General features: G+C 42.4%; 1 protein-coding gene across 8 annotated transcripts in view; it reads left to right on the top strand.

The window, feature by feature from the left end:
* RERE (arginine-glutamic acid dipeptide repeats) overlaps nucleotides 1-18,110 on the top strand; it is a 223,344-nt gene that overhangs the window by 51,703 nt on the left and 153,531 nt on the right. For 7 of the 8 annotated variants that reach the window (XM_061347896.1, XM_061347895.1, XM_061347897.1 and 4 more), the window contains exon 2: nucleotides 16,857-17,327. In XM_061347896.1, the coding sequence (XP_061203880.1) occupies nucleotides 17,003-17,327 (325 nt within the window). In that variant the 5' untranslated portion in view covers nucleotides 16,857-17,002. Of the gene's footprint in view, nucleotides 1-16,856; nucleotides 17,328-18,110 lie in introns of those variants that run through there. The other variant, XM_061347899.1, reaches the window with a different exon arrangement.

The raw sequence follows: 18,110 nt of genomic DNA, 5'->3' as shown, positions 1-18,110 counted from the left end.
GTTAGCAATAGCACGGAAGAAATGGTGGCTGTAAATTTAGCATTAACAATGTAGCTGAATACTTCTCTTGGGAAGTCATGGCAAATTCTGAAAGCAAACTCGGTTTGATTAGGCTTTCTCTGGCAATGAATATCACTTCCATTTTCATACGGGATGCCAATACAGTGTGAAATAACAAGTCTGGAACCCATTAGTGTCAGTTCCTAAAAGTTAGATACTTGCAGCTAGTTCAGTCTTTCACTTCTTTATGTAATGAACTGACTGTTAAAAGCTGTGTGATAGGAAAATATATACCTAAAACCAGTGGATTTGGTGTAGATACACTGCTGCCTCTCTAACGCCAGTGCTGGGTTTGTACATGCTGTAACGTTGCTCTTAAGAGGCAGTTTGATTTTCCTTGAAATTAGCAATAAAGCAATTGCTTTGGCTTTGACACTGTTTTCTCTGTGAGTTTGCTTATTTGTAGAGATCAGAAGGAGTTGTTTTTTGAAATAAAGCTAATTTCTGTTAAAAGGCAATAGGCGTTTCAGCAGCATCTGGAGTCTAAGTTCCTATTCTCTTTGGATGCTTAACATTAAAAGCACTTAGTATGAATATGATTGTCACGTTTTGGGTGCTAATCCTGGGTTGGAAGATCAGGGCCCCTGTTTTGATCACTGTTATTGGGAACTGGAGGAAGTTTTGCCGTGCATTGACTATTTCAGTCCATAGTTCTGTCATCTCTGTTCTTGTTCACCCAGCGAACAGGATGATGGCAATTTGCAAATGACATAGCTTTATGTTCCTGCTTTACTGGGGAGGCTTCAGCCTGTTAATATAATCAGCCTACAAAATCAACACAGTTAAACCAGCACTAATATGTTAGTTCTGGCTACGAGAAGCTCACAGGCTTTCTGTGCTTGCCAGTGCTCCCTCCTATATATTGCTTGGGAAACTGCAGCAACCCAGCAGAGAGCAGTAGGTATTTGAACCTGAGCACAAGCGGGACCTTGAAACTTGGCGATTTGTGGTTTTTTTTCAGGTGAAATTCCTTGGATTTAGTCAGTGACTGATGACCAAAAGTGGCCTCAGCAGGTAGTTAAATTACAAGACAACGTGACAATGACTGAGCCATAAGACTCGGTGTAATTCCAGCACTTAAGGTTGGGGACTTTCTTGTTTAAGGAAGTTTGACATAGTAAGAGATCCCTGTAGAATTTCCTCTGCCAGGCAGTCAAAACATACTGTATTTGCTCCATTTCCTATTGAAGTCTAACAAGTGAGCCGAAAATCAGATTTTCCTTTTCCTGATGATAAAGCTATTCCTTTGAGATTAGAGCTGGGAATGGATTTCTTTTATATATATATACACACAGACACATTCCTGCTTCTTAACTGGATGCTCTTCAGTAATCGTGCGTGCTGGTTTGTGTGAGAGTATGAGGAAGAACATATCTAACCTGTGTGTTTAATACTGACTGTTGCAATTGGCTTAAAGTTGGCGACGTAGGCTGTGCTTGCGCTAAGTCTGGTATAAAAGAGTTAAGAGCAGCCCAAGGTTATTAGATCATTTGGAAACTGATTACCCTTTCACAGTGTAATAAAGTAATTATGAATAGTGTATGAAAATTGGTAGCAGTCTGTTTCAACATTATGACTGCCTGTCTTGAAAAGGAATTGCATTGTCCTCTTTGGTGTTGATCTTACGATTTGCATATTCAGAGCGTGTTAGATATTTGCCACTTGCAGCTGTAAATGGTAAGTAGCATTTAAAACCCCAAATTATGCCATCTGTTTGTATAGGTTTTCTGTGAGGTTTTTCAGTGCCTGATAATATTTCACCTTGGGTCTGTTTCCTTTCGAATAGTACACACCAGTGTTGCTAAGGGAATTTGAAATATGTTGTGGTTTAAATTGGAAGGGTTCTTTCATGAATGGATGTAGTAGTTGCGACTTCATCTGTTGATAGGGTATTTCTGTGCAGCCCTGATGTAAGAGAAGGTGGTGTTTGGGAAGAAACAGTCATGATGCTCTATTTTTATCTCGAGTAGCACATGATCAAATGCTCAAGTATGTGGGGAATATCAGTGTGAATTTTAAAGATCAGAATAAAATGAAAAGGAAGTTTTAGTGTAACCTGACTTTGTGCACAGATGAGGTCTGTGGCTTCGAGTGATGCGATTTGTGACTAAAATATTGTTAATGTGAAAAAGAATCACAGAATCCCAGCCTGGTTTGTATTGGAAGGGACCTTAAAGCTCATCCAGGTCCCCACGGCCAGGGACCCCTTCCACTGGAGCAGCTTGCTACAAGCCCCTGTGTCCAACGTGGCCTTGAACACTGCCAGGGATGAGGCAGCCACAGCTTCTCTGGGCACCCTGTGCCAGCGCCTCAGCACCCTCACAGGGAAGAACTCATGCCTATGATTTCTAAATCATGACTGGAAGAGTGTATGTTGGGATTGCTTGGTTTCTGTGGGCAGGATGTGTTAGCTGCCCTTGAGGCACTTGGTGATTTACTGGAATTTAGCAGCATGCCCTGGTTACAGGTACCACGTTGGGTCTTATTCTGGCAGAGTGATAATGAGGGTGAAGTGCAGGCAGTAACCTCCTGCATCAAGTCACTTCTGTCTGCTCATCCGTGGGGGTCAAAGTCTGTATTTGAGGCACTCATTTAATTGTCTGAAGTTTGCCTTGGAAAGATGCGGAACTCCCTGTAGCTGGTAAAGGCCGTCCTTCAGGATTGTTGAAGCATGGAGTCAGCAGTAGAAGTTGGGATGAAGCTGCAGATGTACATGCTGAACTTCAGAGTTTGACTTCTATTGTAACTAAACCTGCTGTATAAAATCATATTCTTGGCATAATTTTTTATCGAATTCATGCTTTTGGCTGAGTGCTTTTTCTTCCAAGGACATCCTGTGATAGCTGAGATGCCAAAGGGTAAATTGAACTATCTTGTTCCGTTCCATTCATGTGGGAGTTCAACAGTGGTTTAGGATTTCAGGAGCATTACAGAACTTCTGACAGCAGGATCTTTGCTCAGAACATCCTCAGGTCATGATGAATATGGAGAGTTGCTGGTGGAGATAAATTGTAAGCATCCTCTGTCAGGTTAATGCAATTCGGAGGTCATTCTCGACTCTGAAACCCGTGCTGTGATGTGTGGTGTAAAGTTGATGTGGGCCTTGGAGAGCTGCCCACCTCAGCTCTGTGGTTCCCTGGGCTCTGTTGGGGTTATTGCTTATCACATTCATCTGGATGCTGGCTGATACCATGAGAATCCTCCTGGATTTCAGTGCAAAGCCCATGGGAGTGGTAGAAGTGGGAGCTCAGTGTAATGCAAGTATAACAGCATCTCTGCCCATGCAAGTCCTTATGAGCTTCATTAAAATGGGGTGAACAGACTCTAGCCTTTGTACACCAGTACAAAGCCATGACTTTCAGCTGAACTGGTGTGTCAGGTTTCTATCACAGCCTCTATCAAGTCCTCACCAGGCTGCTTCAGAATACCTCAGCTACTCTGCTGTAAGCTGAAGAGCAAACCTCCCTTTGCCATGTTCCTCCTGCTTTATTAAGGGTCTTAAAGACAGCTGAAATACCCATTGAAAATACTAAACTAAGCATGAGATTCTGCAGTGTCTTTGTGTTGCTGTTTTGGGTATCTCAGTGTCCTAGGGACCTCCAACCAGGCCAGACGTGCTTTGTGAACACTGGTGGTGGTTTCTTCAAAGCTGACTCTTTAATGTGGTGTGAACATATAATATGTACCCGTTGCTTGTTTGGTTTGAGTTTGCTTCCATTAGAAGTTCTGAAGCATATTAAGTATTCCTAAGAAGATAAACAACTCATTGCCTTCTATAGATAAGTATACTGATGGATGATGGAGAATAGAAACTTTCCCTATGATTATCTTTAGGATGTGTCTGCAACTTTTCCTGCCTCTTAACAGCTGAAATTGTGCGAGTTCAATTTAGTCTTGAAGCACAGTATATGAGGAGAGCAGTGGTGGTGTGCTGGGTTTTGTGTTTGTTTTGTCTCCAATGAAATGAGGATTTTTGTCTTAGAACGCTTGTTGTGGTTTTTGCATTGTTTGGGGTGGGGTTTGGCTGTTTTGGGGTTTTGGTTTGGTGTGGTTTTGTTTCCCTCTCCAAAAAGGCTGTTCCTTTGTGGAAGCTTTTCTAAACTGAGCAGTGAGTGAAGCTATGTCTGTCTAGGAAGTGCTGGGCAAAGAAAATAGGCACAGAACTGGTGAAAAATCATCAGAAGTGTTTCACTTGGCACTGAGAGCTTGATAAATATCCTTCTATAGGAGGTTATCTTGGTGTTTTCTTTGCCTTAGTGATGCTATTTGATACTGAAGTGCTATACATAAGACTTATTTCATGTTCTGAATAAAAAAATAGATAATTTAGTGAAACCCAGGTTCATTGTGATTCACATCATCTGTGAAGAACCGGTCTGCAAGTAATAAATCTCACCATGGCTGTGTATGTTTTCTCATGGGAGAGGCTGCAGGACTGTAGGAGAAAACAGGCTAATCCCTGCAGTGTTGGGTAGGTTTAATTGGGTCCCAGTTGCTTGGGTACCTTGCACTTGGTGAATGTAAATCTGTAGTAGTTGAAAGTAGCTCTTAAGTCTGCTCCTGATGAGGTTGGTCAGTGGTCCAGGACAGAACTCTGTGGCATGACATCCTTCTGACCTCCTGCTTGTTCAGTTGTTGAATGCAGTAAATGATGGAAACTTCATAGACTGGACTCTTCTAAGGTATGCTCTTACAAGGACAACTTTATTGCATCATCTTTATAATAATGTAATTAGTTTTGTTGTCTTCAGTTGCCAAAGGATCACCTCAGGTTTCTGTTTGAAAGGATGAGCGGGATATGGTAATCCTAGTTTGTTATTGTGGGGATAAAAAAGGTCTTAGAAGATGGTCACAAGTTGATTCAGCATTGCAATGAGCAATTCATGGTGCTCTGCTTAGGTTACTGTCTTGTCCACTGTAGATTGCAAGTAGTTTTAGTGGTCTTTGAATGTTGTTTCAGAGCTCTTGCTGGTGTCTAACCTTAAAATACCTTGAAAATAGAGTTAGGAATTTCATACTGCTTTATTTAGGGAAATTAACTCCCATTTTGAAGGTATTTTCAGTATGATACCTAACTTGTGTGGTCTTCATTTGCATGTCATGGCGCATTAGCATGTAATCATCAAAGCTAAGGAGATTTTCCTTTATTTTGTGTGCTTATTCTTCTCTTTAAAGACGAATCATCACAAAGAACAAATAGTTCTGGATTTCATTAAAGAGAACAAGGCACAAAATCACAGTTTTCTCACAGTACCTTTGCCACCTCCTGGTTACTGTTGGTGGCAGATGAGATGTGGTGGTATTGAAATAAGAACGGGGCCACCAATTTGGTGGGGCTGAATCATTTGCATTGGTTATTCTGTGCTTAATGGCTTAGGGTCTAATTTTGCCACGTTGTTCTCAGTAGTTTACAAGATTAGAGCTAAGTACATTAACACAACTGTATTGCCTTGTCCTGTTACATGAGATTGCATTGCTTTAGTCATGTGATAGTTAGGAGTATCTGCTGAGAGTACAAGTTATATGGATGTCTGAAGCGTGACCAGAGTCAGAAGTTACTTCATGCAGTGTTAAAATAGTTCCTCTTGGTTTAGATCAGAAGCAGACTAATCACTTGGAGCATTTCTTCATGTTTTCATCTTCCCATGAAAGACATGACCAGTGATGAGGTCCTTTTGAAATGGGTTCATTAGCCAGCAGAGTACTGATGGGATTGTTCTTGTAGCACAGAGACTGCTGGTTGAAACCTCACATTTGGTGTTGCAATTCCTAATGTGGGAGATGTGTGAGCTGGTCCTTTTTCCAAAGCAGTGCTTTAGATCTAATGAGGAATGCAGTTGGTTGCTGCTGGGGATGAAGTTTGTTATTATTTCTTGCTGAGTCCTATGAGGATAGTCTTGAGATGGATTATTGCAGGCCTCCCAGGGCCTTGAGCAAGCTGGATGTATTCACAGATACCTCAAAGACACCTATTTTGGGGGGATGAAAACACATTGCAAGTCAAATGCCAATATGGGAAGCTTTGGTTTTCTATCACTTAAGGTCATGCAAGAGATCATATGATCTCTTGAGCCATAGCTCCTCTTTGCAAATACCTTTTACCATGTGTTTTGAAGTCTTCAGCAGGAATATGGAAGGGTAATAAGCTGGTGTGTAGACTCACTGCAGGCAAACTTGTATTTAAGTAGTAGACCTCTGTCCCACATCTTTCTGTGCTTGTGCTCATTCTTCCTCCATGCAGTATTATGTATGTTTGCTTTTCAAATACTCCTGCTGCTTTTGTAGCAGAACCTGCTTGTGTAGCTGAAGACTATAAGGATCAAAGGTCATATTTTGACTAGGAATGGTTTACAACTTTAAATGCTAAGTATTTGTTACTGTTTTCTGCAAATGCAAAAAAGTGAGATGTATTTAATACATTTCAGTTGTTAACTGGTATGAAATGATGCAGAATATGCTGTAGACTGTCTATAATGTGAGGCAGAGATCAAGGCTGCATTTCACACATGAATAAGCACACTTAATCTCATGATTACAACAGTGGCTGTACTGGGAAGAGAGGCTTTGTAGGAATGCAAATGGTGACGTCTGCTCTGTCATTAACCAAAATAAGCTGCTCCTCAGAGAAAATGGGACCAGTGTCTGAAATCAAAGGCAGTTTCTCTGGGCAGAAATAGCATCTGTCTTGATGCTTATGTCAAAAGTGTGTTCAAATAGTGGTCAACAAAAAATGCCCTGTTACTATCGATCGCTCGTTCTGATAATGTTGGCCTAGTTTCCCATTTGTCATAGAGCAACATCTCTTTGTTTCTGCTGCTGGGGAATTTCATGCAGCGCTTCAGTGGCGTAGCTTTAGTCTTGTAGATGGTCCCTGCAACTCCTGGGATGATGCTTTCTTTAGAGAGAAATAGCTTTAATTATAGCTGCATTCCAGTGGCAATGTCTGGTCACTCAGCTCCTCGCAAGAGCCCACCCTGCAGTTATCCTTCCATTTTAAGTAGTTCAAATAATACCCAGGCAGCTGTATGGAGTTAAAGAAAGCACTTAATGTGGCTGCAGAGCAGAGTTTCTGCCTTTACTGCTCAAAAGAGCTTGTCCAAAAATAACCTCATCTACTTTTCATTTGGGCGATGTAAATGAAGCTATTTTGGAGGCTTTCTGGAAGGTGAAAGGATGGAGAGAGGGCAGCTGGGTGTTAGCCATTTAAAAATGAAACATCCAGTGGAGAAAAGCATAGGGAATATAGGGAGTGACCTACAGGGAATGACAGTTTAGCAGGTTATTTGTAGCTGTGTTGTAGAGATGAATATGAAATGTAGAATGGAAACTGGAATGAGTTCTAAGTGGGTAGAGTTCTGGTTGTAGTGATGTGTGCAGTCACCAGCAAGGCAATGATGGTCTCATTCTGATAAACACACACAAATGAATGCTTTCAGTACTATGCAGAACTCATCTTTTACCTTAAGTGACTTCCTAGGCATTGATATGTGATATTCTGGTGACTTTGAGAGTCAGGTGTTCTTTAAACCTAGAGCTGCTCTGAAGTGGACATGATTCCTTTTCATGGAAGTATTCTTTAATGTTACTGTCAGCTTGGTTGCTGTTGTGTACCAGGAATTCCTCTTTATGCTTTGAGTTCTTTGTTGGTGTTTCCCCGGCCTGAATTTACAGCATGTCCAGGATCTGAGGGGGGCCTGCAAGGATGCTGGAGAGGGATTCCTCATTAGGGACCATAACGATAGGACAAGGGGTAATGGGTCCCAACTTAAGCAGGGGAAGTTCAGGTTAGATATAATGAAGGAGCTCTTTCCTGTGAGGATGGTGAGACACTGGAATAGATTGCCCAAGGAAGTGGTGAATGCTCCATCCCTGGCAGTGTTCAAGGCCAGGTTGGACAGAGCCTTTGGTGTCATGGCTTAGTGTGAGGTGTCCCTACCCATGGCAGGGGTTTGGAACTGGATGAGCTTCAGGTCCTTTCCATCCCAAACCATTCTGTGATTCTACGTTTCTCTTTTACCTGATTTACTAATCATACTACAGGGTTTTTTTAGCCCCAGACTTGCCTGTCAGGAAATCCATATGCACGATTTCAAGGTTGAGCCTTTTTGCTTCTGAAAGTGGTGTTTCTGCAACATCGCGATTTATCGGGAGAAAGCGCCATTGATTTGCTGGTGTGTGGATGGTCCCATGGCAGGTCTGTGATGGTGGTGGTGGCATGGTTGCCACTGCCTTTGTTTTGGGTTCTTCACCCTCATCTCTCTTTCTCTTACCTGTGTTTTGTTGGCTGAACAGTTGTCCTGCAAATGCAGCGCTGGTTTGGTGTGGGTCGGTGTGAAAGCAGTAATGCCTGATATAAGTAGAAGCTGTTCCAAATAATCTGCTGTGGCTCAGACCAAGTTCTTGTTGTAAGCTTTTTTCCTGTTGTAAATGTTAAGCAACCTTATAATGCAGATGTTTTCTTGGCTCCAAATGGCGCTGAATTCTCTAGATAATAGTTCTTGTTATAATAGCCGCTCTCTACAGGTCCCTTGGGCCTTTTCTCCCCTAAGAGCCTTTTAAAGTGAGGGAGCTATGCTGCATTATATGGACATTTTAAGCAAAATCCTCCTTTTAGAGTAGTGTTATGGGATGACTTCTTTACTCAGACTTGCATTGTAGTAACCATTTACATTAGCTTGAATTACTTTAGAGAAAAAGAAGTAAATCCATGCCTTTGGGTTTACTGTCTATAGATCATTGTTCCCATATGTTATGACTATAGAGGCCATTAAAACAGCTTTTTAAACTACTAGAGGAGTTCTAAGCATCATGGTTTAATGGAATGGGTCAGTACAGTGGGCTGGGATCTGTGTTTGTGTACTGTAGCATTAATTCTGCATCTTGCTTGCTCCCTGCTTTTGAGGTGGCCACAAACCTGCTCAGCCCTTGAGCTTCTTGGTGTGTGAAAAGGGTGTAAGGTTTGGGAGGTGCCTTCTTCAGTGTTTTATGTCTCACACGTGGTAAATGAGGGGTGAACTCATCAGGTGGTGACCAAACTTAACAGCCTCACATCAAAATGAGCATGCAGACAGCTCCTGTGTTCTTGTGGGGGTTGAGATCCCTCCTCAAACAGTGGCAGAGTGAACAGAAAGTCCAGCTAATTTAGCTTGTAAAATGGGAAATCTCCTTGGGAATACAGCAACTTCCGCAGACTATTGATTTTTACGTTGCTGCTCTTGAGTTAATGTGGGGAAGATTTGTGACTTGGTTGGAATTCCATTACTTTTATGGAAGCCTGTGTGTAAAGCTGTCTAAAAGCAGATGTTCTCCAAAAGCTTTTCTCAGATCACTGTTGAGAACTTGGTACATAAATTGCCCGACCGGTTTAAGAGGAGGTGGAAGCTGATACTCTCACCCCAAGTGTTATCCCTGGTCTTTCAGTCTACTCCAGTGTCAAACCCGTCTTGTAAACTGTTGTTCTTAATACTTAGTGAATTTATGACCTCGTCCTGGTTTTGGATGCTTTCTGAGTAAATATTTAAAGATACTTGAAAGATTTTGGACTAAAATGAAATGAAATGTGTTCCTCCTCTGAAAATATAGCTCTAAAGACATGTAAAACAGCTTGTCATTTTTGCAGAGTGATTTCTTCTTGTGAAATCTTGCTTTGCTGCTTTTCTCCTGTTCCTTCCAGCTTCATAGCATCATCGCAGTGTTGAAGAGAGGGACTTGTGATCTTATCTAAGCTGTCATCCTGCATAGCTCCTCTGTCAAACAGACCCTCGACCTGGATTTCAGAATGATGCCATAATATCCCCAGTTGGAGCATATCAGTGTGAAGAGGTGGAATGTGGAGTGGGAGAGTGCTGTGATATGGAGCATTACACAGACTGTGATTTAAAAGCTGACAGCTAGGAGCATAGTTGGGGTAAGGCATGGCTCAGAAATAGGAGATCTCTTGGTTTTCTTTCTCAGGTCAGGTTGGGTAAATAGCAGGGCTTAAAAATGTCCCTGTCATGAGAAACGCCTCGAATTGTCTGTGTTTATTCAAGTGATGATCACTTCTCAGCTGTGAGATGCTGATGAAGTCAGTGTCTGTTAGCTTCTCTCTGCACACCAGCTTCTCAAGCCATTTGGGGATGATTAGTAGAGAGCTGATCAGAGGGAACCAATGTGGTTTTTAATTGCAAGCACTTTGAGGGCTTACAAGAGCTATGGACTGTAAATACGTAACTCAGAATGACTGTCCCTGGCTGAAGTGTTCCAGTGCTAGATTTGTGTTATAAACTCAACATACCAGTGAAGGAGAGAACGAAGAGAACTGGGAAGAGGTATTATAAGCCATTGGAGAGACTATTAAGAGCTCTTCAAAGGACTTTGAGCAAACCTGCTTCCAGGAGGGTCACAAACTAGTCCTGTGAGTATTGAAGAACAGGCAGTGGACCCTTCAACACCCACTTGGCTGTGAAGCTGGGAAGGCACCAGCTACATTGGCTCAGACCCAAGAGGAGAGTCATAAGGTGCATGAGAAGAGGAGGAAAATTAACTTCTTTACTAACCAGTGCATTAATGCTGTAGGAAGAGAGTTTCTGTATGTATGTGTGTGTGTGAGCTTTGGAAGCCAATTACACTCTAAAGCTTGTGGAAAACTTAGTGGATGAAACTTATAGGTTGAACTTTGGGAGGTCAAGCCATGCACTTAATAGGCTTTTTATAGAAGGTGGGATCTTCTGAGGTGTGAACTGTATAGAAGGTACTCTTGTGTGTGCTTGAAGCAGGGTTGTGTGTATGCGAGCTGTAGTGCTAGTGCTGCACCCTGACAGTTGCAGTTTAGTGCTCAATTCTGTCTTCATTTTCCTAATGTTATCTTACCAGGCTTATTTTCCACAAATGATCTTGAAGGTTTTCTTCTTCAAACCCTATGAGGATACGGAGGAATCTTAATGGGCTGTGGTTAGGTTTTTCCTTTCCTCCTTTTCCTTGACATCAACATTAGCACAAGTGCATGAAGGAGCTCCGGCAGCTGCAGCACGTCCTGCCTCTAATCTGGCATTTGCTGAGAACAGTGCCTTTTTATCTTGCGATGCGAGACTAACAGCTTACAGAAGAATGGTCCTGTTGTATTTATTAAGGCTGGTAACACATGACCAACCAAATCTTGTTAAAAGATTTATCTGTCTGGCTTAAATAAGAAAAAAGAGCTCTTCTCTGTATTTTTAGTTACCCTGCGCACTTCAATGCCTTCCTGTTTGTCTCGCAGCATTTCTGTCCGACTTGATTTCACTTTATCTTTAAAACCTGACTCTTTGATACTAGTTAAGAGGTTTAAGTACTTAACGTGAAGAGGAGGTATGTATGCCTTTGGCTCCGATAATGATTTCTAGGTATAGAGATGAAATAACTGTGGGGCTGTGTGGAACTGCAGTTTGGCCACCTTCACTCACCGTGCCCCGATCTGACCGTAGCCCATTTCTTGTGGGGAAAGCAGTATCCTGCTCTCCTGACTTGGATGGGAGGATGTGAAGGTTTTTGTGTCAGAACAAATGATGGCACTTTAAATTAGGTATAAAATGCTGGGGAACAACCTCAACCAGGTGCATGTGGGGTAATGATCAGTTGAAATAATGGTTATGAGCTTCTGCATGTGATTTATTAAACTAAGTTTAAAGGTTGATTTCTCTGAAGATACTTCAGCAATACCTTAGATTGCATTTGAAAATACATAGGTAGATCTAATCATATTCATTGTAATAGCTTTTGTTCTCTCTGACTTTGGAAGCAGACCTGAAAGGGTGAGAGGGTCAGATCTAACCCCAGCTACTATGGGGTTTGACTAGAGAAGGACTAGTAAGATGAGGTGTGTACATCCTGGGACCTGCGTGGTGAGTGGGACTGTTGTGTGCTGCCTTCTGCAATGATGCAGCTCTCAAGTTGATGGCCAGATAGGTGAAAGATGTACAAGACCATTTCAGGAATGCAGGGAATGTAACTGCAGTGCTTCTCTTTGCACTTTGTGTGCACTGAAGTGTTCCTCTTAAACTTCTGTGGGCAGAGGAGTCACCCTCAAGACCTGTCTGAAGTTGTTGCAGCTTCATCTTGACAGGAGTGAGAGCATTCGGATCTGGTTTGCAGTCAGGTATTTGCATTCTCTGCTAGAAAGCAGAGAACAGAAGACTTGAGTGAGTAGTTTTGCAGACATACTTTTGGCTTACGTTTGACTTCAGACCAGTGGCAGATAACGAGGACCTTTCATGTGCGATGGCATACTGGCTGGAGATCAAGTTATCCCATACTGGATGCAATAAGCTTCCTTGAATAAATGGACAGATCCTGAGGCTATAGTTAAAAAACAAGCAATAATAAAGTGTGCTTGCAGTGAAGCTGACATTTTTCCTTTGTTATTTTTGCCTGGCATTGAACAAATAATGTACAGGAGCTATTCTTCCAGTCCTTTGTACACCAGTCTCAGCCGTTGTAAAGTGAATGTTCCCCTTTTAGCTTAAATGACTACTTTGCAAGATTAAATTCCCTATGGAAGAAGCAGTAAACTTGTATCAAAGGCAGTTAATAGTCTTTAACCTGTGGTGCTGTACTCTGACTTTGTAGTATGATGACAGAACGGCTTCTCTGGTGGTTGGTTGAGATCGTGAGGATGAGGGAAATCACTGGAAACCCAAGCTGCGGAGTCTGCCAAAACCCACTTGAGATGTTCAGTGTATTTGCTGTCCTAATGCAGATGTGAACATCTGTGTGATCACTGTGTTTGGCATTATCCATGATGTGTTATCCCAGTTTGTGTCAGAGAACTAAAAGAAGCCTCCCAATACTTCGTAATTTGGTGATGGTTTTACTGTTGCGTGGTCTATATTTGAGCATAACTGCATGTAGAATGATGAAAGTGCTTAACCCACCACAACATCTGTAACTGATGAATGTATTGAGCCAGCAGATCTATTTTCATGGGCTTCACATTTTGGTCAAGAGCTATTTGGCAACATTACAGCTTTTGAACGTGAAGTTGGTCGTATTCTCCTCTTCCAGTGTGGTTGGGAAGAATGTGTGAGATGAAGTTTAGATGATGCAGTATTTCAGTTGTAAGGTCCTTTCTGTTGTTATGGTTGAAGAGATCCATCCAAACATTGGCAGTATGCTTGTGTTTGTAAATAGCTGTTTGCTTTTGGTTTCTGGTGTTAGTACGCAGGAGGTGGGAATGTAGCAAGGGGCAATGTTGTATTTCACTGTAGAGGAGAAATGCATCTTGGAATCTTTCAGACATGTTTGGGTAATTGCTTAAATCATGAAGATTATTTATCAAATGCTTCTGTATGGTAATAATGGCTTAATTATGTGGCTGCTGATAAAACAAGTCTTGTATTACTGCTACACAGTTGAGTTTGTGCAACAGTAACTTTCCTCTGTAGTTTTGTCTTTCGTAGTCATGGTGCAACTGCTCTGAAGGCTCTATGACTGCTTTATTCTTAGACAGAAGTAGCCATTGTCTCATGATGATGTTGGTTTAATCCTGAAGTATTTCTGAAAATGAGTATTTTTTTAATAGTAAAATAATCTTGGCAATGTGATACTTGGGTGTAAGATGGTTGAGCAGTGTTTGTGGTGAGATTTCATCACTTGCCGTTTAATGCTGCTTGAACTGGATAGACGCCGATTGTACGAAGAGGCCTCCTGTACTCATAAATACATTGGCTTGAGAATGACTTCTGTATGGCTTCTCCTGAAACAGGAGCTAGGAGGAGGGAGGGGGAAAAAGGAGGGGAAACCCCCCCATAATAATTGGAATTAAAGTGATTCACTTGAAAGTAACTTCCAAAGCGAAGCCTGGCAAGGAGCAGCTTGCACTGAACTTGTGGCTGCTTGTTGTTTGCCCAGCTCTGGTTCCTTGAGACTTAGTGATCGTGAGGTGCAGCTCAGCGTGTTTCAGGGTGCAGATAAAACGAATATGGATGCATCTCAGACAGGAACTTGAAATTCCTTTTTCCCCTGTGTTTAGAGATGTGGGGTGGTTTGCAGGCAAGGGAGGGTGCTTGTGTGCACTTGGCTGTGCCAGAAGAGGAGGGTGATCTTTCATGATGTTGAAGTGATGGCGATACTGAGATCTTCCATTTGGAATATACACTGCCAGCCTTGAGAGAGGAAAGAAAAGCTGATGCAGCTTCTTGATGGACCCTTGACTTGAGCCTCTTGATGGAAGTTGTGGTAATTCAGTCCTAAAGATTAGTGCTTTATGCTCAGGAGAGCGAGCTAAGGAAAGTCCATAGGTTGTGTGTGGATAGGACTGTTGTAAGAGGCGTTTCCTGAACAGTGTCTGTTTGTAAGGAATAAAGTGGCTACTGTCAAAGGAGTGATGGTGGAACATAGGAAGTCATTTGGTTATAGCTGCGTTGCAGTTAGTCACTACCTGTGTATATGCAAAGCTTTGTTAGCACAGCTGGAAAAAGAAGAGAACAGAGGGTGTTTTTCCATCATGACTTTATGCAGCTCAGACCTTAAGAACCACTGGTACCGATGCTGGTGGTAAATCTAACTGGTAAACTGGCTGGATTTGATCCATCCTTGGAAACAACTGAATACATTTTTAGGTGTAGTCTATATCCTTTAGTTTCTGATCTCTAAAGAGCACATAAAGATCTCTGAGGCTGAGATGCCGCTACTTGTAGATTTGAGATTGGAGAGTAATTAGTTTTCATGCAAAATGAATAATTATTTACTCCCTAAAGTGAATTTTGTATCAACAACAGTAGAAAAATCCCTCAAGCTTGCTGTTGGGGAATTTCCTACCCTCTGGAAATTTAAGGCATTTCTTATTGAGTCCCTGTAGGCCATCACTATCACTATTATGTGCAACTTCTCTGCCATCTGACAGGTTCATTGTAGTCTCCTCTACTGGAGTTTCCTTGAATTCCCCTTGTGTGTTATCAGAACGATGGAAGCTGCTATAAGGAGGGAAGAAAATCGAATCATTTCCTACCTGGATGATGGGTTCATTCAGGAAACACCTGAGAGATTCAAGCCACAGCCTGAATTGCATCAGCAAAAGCAATTTGTCTCTCTGGCTATTTCCATTGCTGGTAGTAGTAGTCAACAGGGAGAAGAATATTGTAGTCTGAGATTCATGTTAGAGTGAAGGAACTTCAGGTACCCAGGATCACGGACTGCTCAGCTGACTTCTAAAAATCAAAGCAGTCCATTTCCTTCTCTAATGGGGTTTCAGATGTTTAATGCCCCAACATTCAATTTTCCTAGCTCCCTGATTCCGTGCTATAGCATCCTACACAGTGGACTAATTTCAGGTTGCACCAAATAGTAGCTTCCTGAAAATTTATGGCTTGCATGTGGGTAAATTCAGCTTTATTGGGGAACTAGGGAAAAAAAGGTGACGTAATTCTGTGTATTGGATGCTCCCTTCTTGAAATACCCTTTCATGAACACTGAAGACAAAAAATATGGTATGATTCATGTTCAGTAGTAGCTCTAAGTGTTCAGACTGCTGCTACTGAGCAGTATTAAAGGGCACTTGTGAATACTGCAATCAGTGCAAATTCACTAGAGCCTTTCCAGAGAAGGTGATGGAAATCTAATGTATGTGCTGCTGGTGGTCACTTAATGGTCTATCACACAACTTATTAGTCCAGATGACTCTGATTCAAACAATAGAAAGGACATTTTAAGGAAACTCTTGGTTTTGAGTTGAAAGAATAAAGGATATAACTGCAGAGGGCTTGTGTTCCTACTTTTCACTTGGCTGAGGTACAGTAGTAGTGTCTCACTGGGAATTAACCCAGGCTCTGGCTGAGGGTACCAGGGGATGTGGGTGGGTGGCTCTGGGTTGGTAACAGGGAGTTGTTTTGTGTGCTTGGTGTGGTTTGAGGACCCTGGCCCATGGCTCCAAGCTTGCAAATACTCTCGTGACAAACAGCAAGTCCAGTTTCTGACATCTGAACTTGCACTGAATTAAAGAAGGTATAATCAATGTTAACTGTATTAATGAAATGATTAGGGAAGTAAAAACACGGGATTATTTCTTCTAGTTCCCCAGCAGGAAACTGGATGTGTGAAGGTGACAGGTTATAATATCCCATCTCCATGTGCTCTGTTACAACCTTTTGTGCTTGCTTCACTGCTTTTTGTCTGGAAAAGCAGATTTTGTTGGTGCACTTGTAACTACTGTGGCTTGGTTTCAATTCATTAATTCCTGTAATCCCTGGGTTACAGGTTAGCTCTATTTCTGGCCTAGCAGGGTAGGGGCAAGCGTTTGGAACAGATTGCCCTGGAGGTGGCAGATGGCATCCTTTCCTCTGTACCAGCTTTATAGGGCAGCCGTCGCTAGTGGTGTGGAGATGTAGAACAGGGCAGCCATTTCCTAGACTTTGTTTGCTTTGAGGCAGTAGAAGTTGTAGACTCTTCCTTTCTTGCCCTTATCCCTTCCTAAATGTGTGTGTGGGTTTTTTGTTCACTTGCATGCTTCCCCTATTTAGCTTCAGGTGTAGAATCAGTGTCCTCAGGGAGCACTTCCCATGCAAGAAGTTGTTATATTTCTGTAGTGAACCAAATAATTCAGGAGTTGTGGGATCTTTGTGAGGATGGAGAAAGCTTCAGCCGTTACACAGACACTTCCTCAGTTAGCGTTTCCCTCCACGCTTCAAAAGACCACCTTGTGTGTTAGTGCCTGGTGGTTTCCATACCGAATTGCTTTAGGATGTGGGGTTTTCTTTTGGTTTTAATTCTTGCTTTCAGAAATGGAAAGAATTTTTAATATTAACATGAGCTTTTCCCCTCTTTCTTCCCTCCCATTCTTCAAGAACCTTGTTAAAACGCTGGGGTTGTTGGAGTGGTTGAATTTTTCCTGGATTTGAGTGAGAAATTCAGAAGACTGAAGCCCAGGCTCACTGTCTACCTTTCACGGAGGCCCAGCCGTGAGAGGACAGAAGAAGGCACGTGGCGAATCATGACAGCGGACAAAGAAAAAGACAAAGACAAAGAGAAGGACAGGGATAGAGACCGGGATAAGGAGCGAGACAAGAGAGACAAGGTAAGGGAGAGCGAGAACTCGCGTCCTCGGCGGAGCTGTACGTTGGAAGGAGGTGCCAAGAACTATGCGGAGAGCGACCACAGTGAAGATGAGGACAATGACAACAACAGTGCCACCACGGAGGAGTCCACGAAGAAAAGCAAAAAGAAACCACCCAAGAAGAAGTCCCGCTACGAGAGAACGGACAACGGTGAGATAACGTCCTTCATCACAGAGGATGATGTGGTGTACAGGCCTGGAGGTAAGAGCTTCTTATGTCTCCTTCGAGTCGTTGTGCACCAGAGCTACCAATTAGTTGGCTGCAGCACACAGCAGAACGGGCTGTCTGTTAATTTACATGATGATTGTCCTAGGGGCACGTTGCCACTTCCCCATTGGAGGCACTAACATAGATACGCATGCAAAAGCTTTTGCCTGTATCTTGTTATATCTGATTTGTTGGAATGAACTTGGCTCCTCTTTGAAAAAGAGGCACCTTTTTTCTCTCTCTACTACATTAATTATCTGTGTAGCATGTGGCATCTCTGTCCCTGGGAATCTCAAACCTAAATTGCATAAAGCATAGAGTGCTTTGCTCCAGCTTTAAAACGAGTCCTGACCTGAGATTGAGACTGACAGAGATTTGACTAGGTGGTATAGAGACCTTCCAACCTTTCTGACAAGCTTTTCTGTGAATCTATGATTACTTTGTACAGTTTCTCTTGGGTTTGTGAAATATAAATTGGATGACTTAAGATCTTGTGTCTATTATGCCATTAGTTTCATTCCCTCATTAGTAGCTAGCTAATGGCTATGCACAGCAGCTTAGCTATTGGTGAAAACAGTGTCAGCATCAGTGAGTATCTGGGATGCTGGGACAGAAGCAGAAGCTGGCAGCGTGCTCTGGATGGCTTGGACATGCTGCTTAATTACTGCCAAGGTTTTTAGGGTCTCATTAAGGTCTCGAGATGTAACCTGTGGCTGCTGCCAGCTGACTTCTTCCTCAAAGTGAAATTGTACTTGAAAACTACTCCTCAGCTACCTG

Source organism: Neopsephotus bourkii, unplaced genomic scaffold (assembly GCF_033783945.1).
Source record: "Neopsephotus bourkii isolate Nb327-2 ecotype Australia unplaced genomic scaffold, CSIRO-AGI_Nbou_v1 NB_333, whole genome shotgun sequence".
NCBI lineage: Eukaryota > Metazoa > Chordata > Aves > Psittaciformes > Psittacidae > Neopsephotus > Neopsephotus bourkii.
This window is presented reverse-complemented; position numbering and strand designations above follow the sequence as displayed.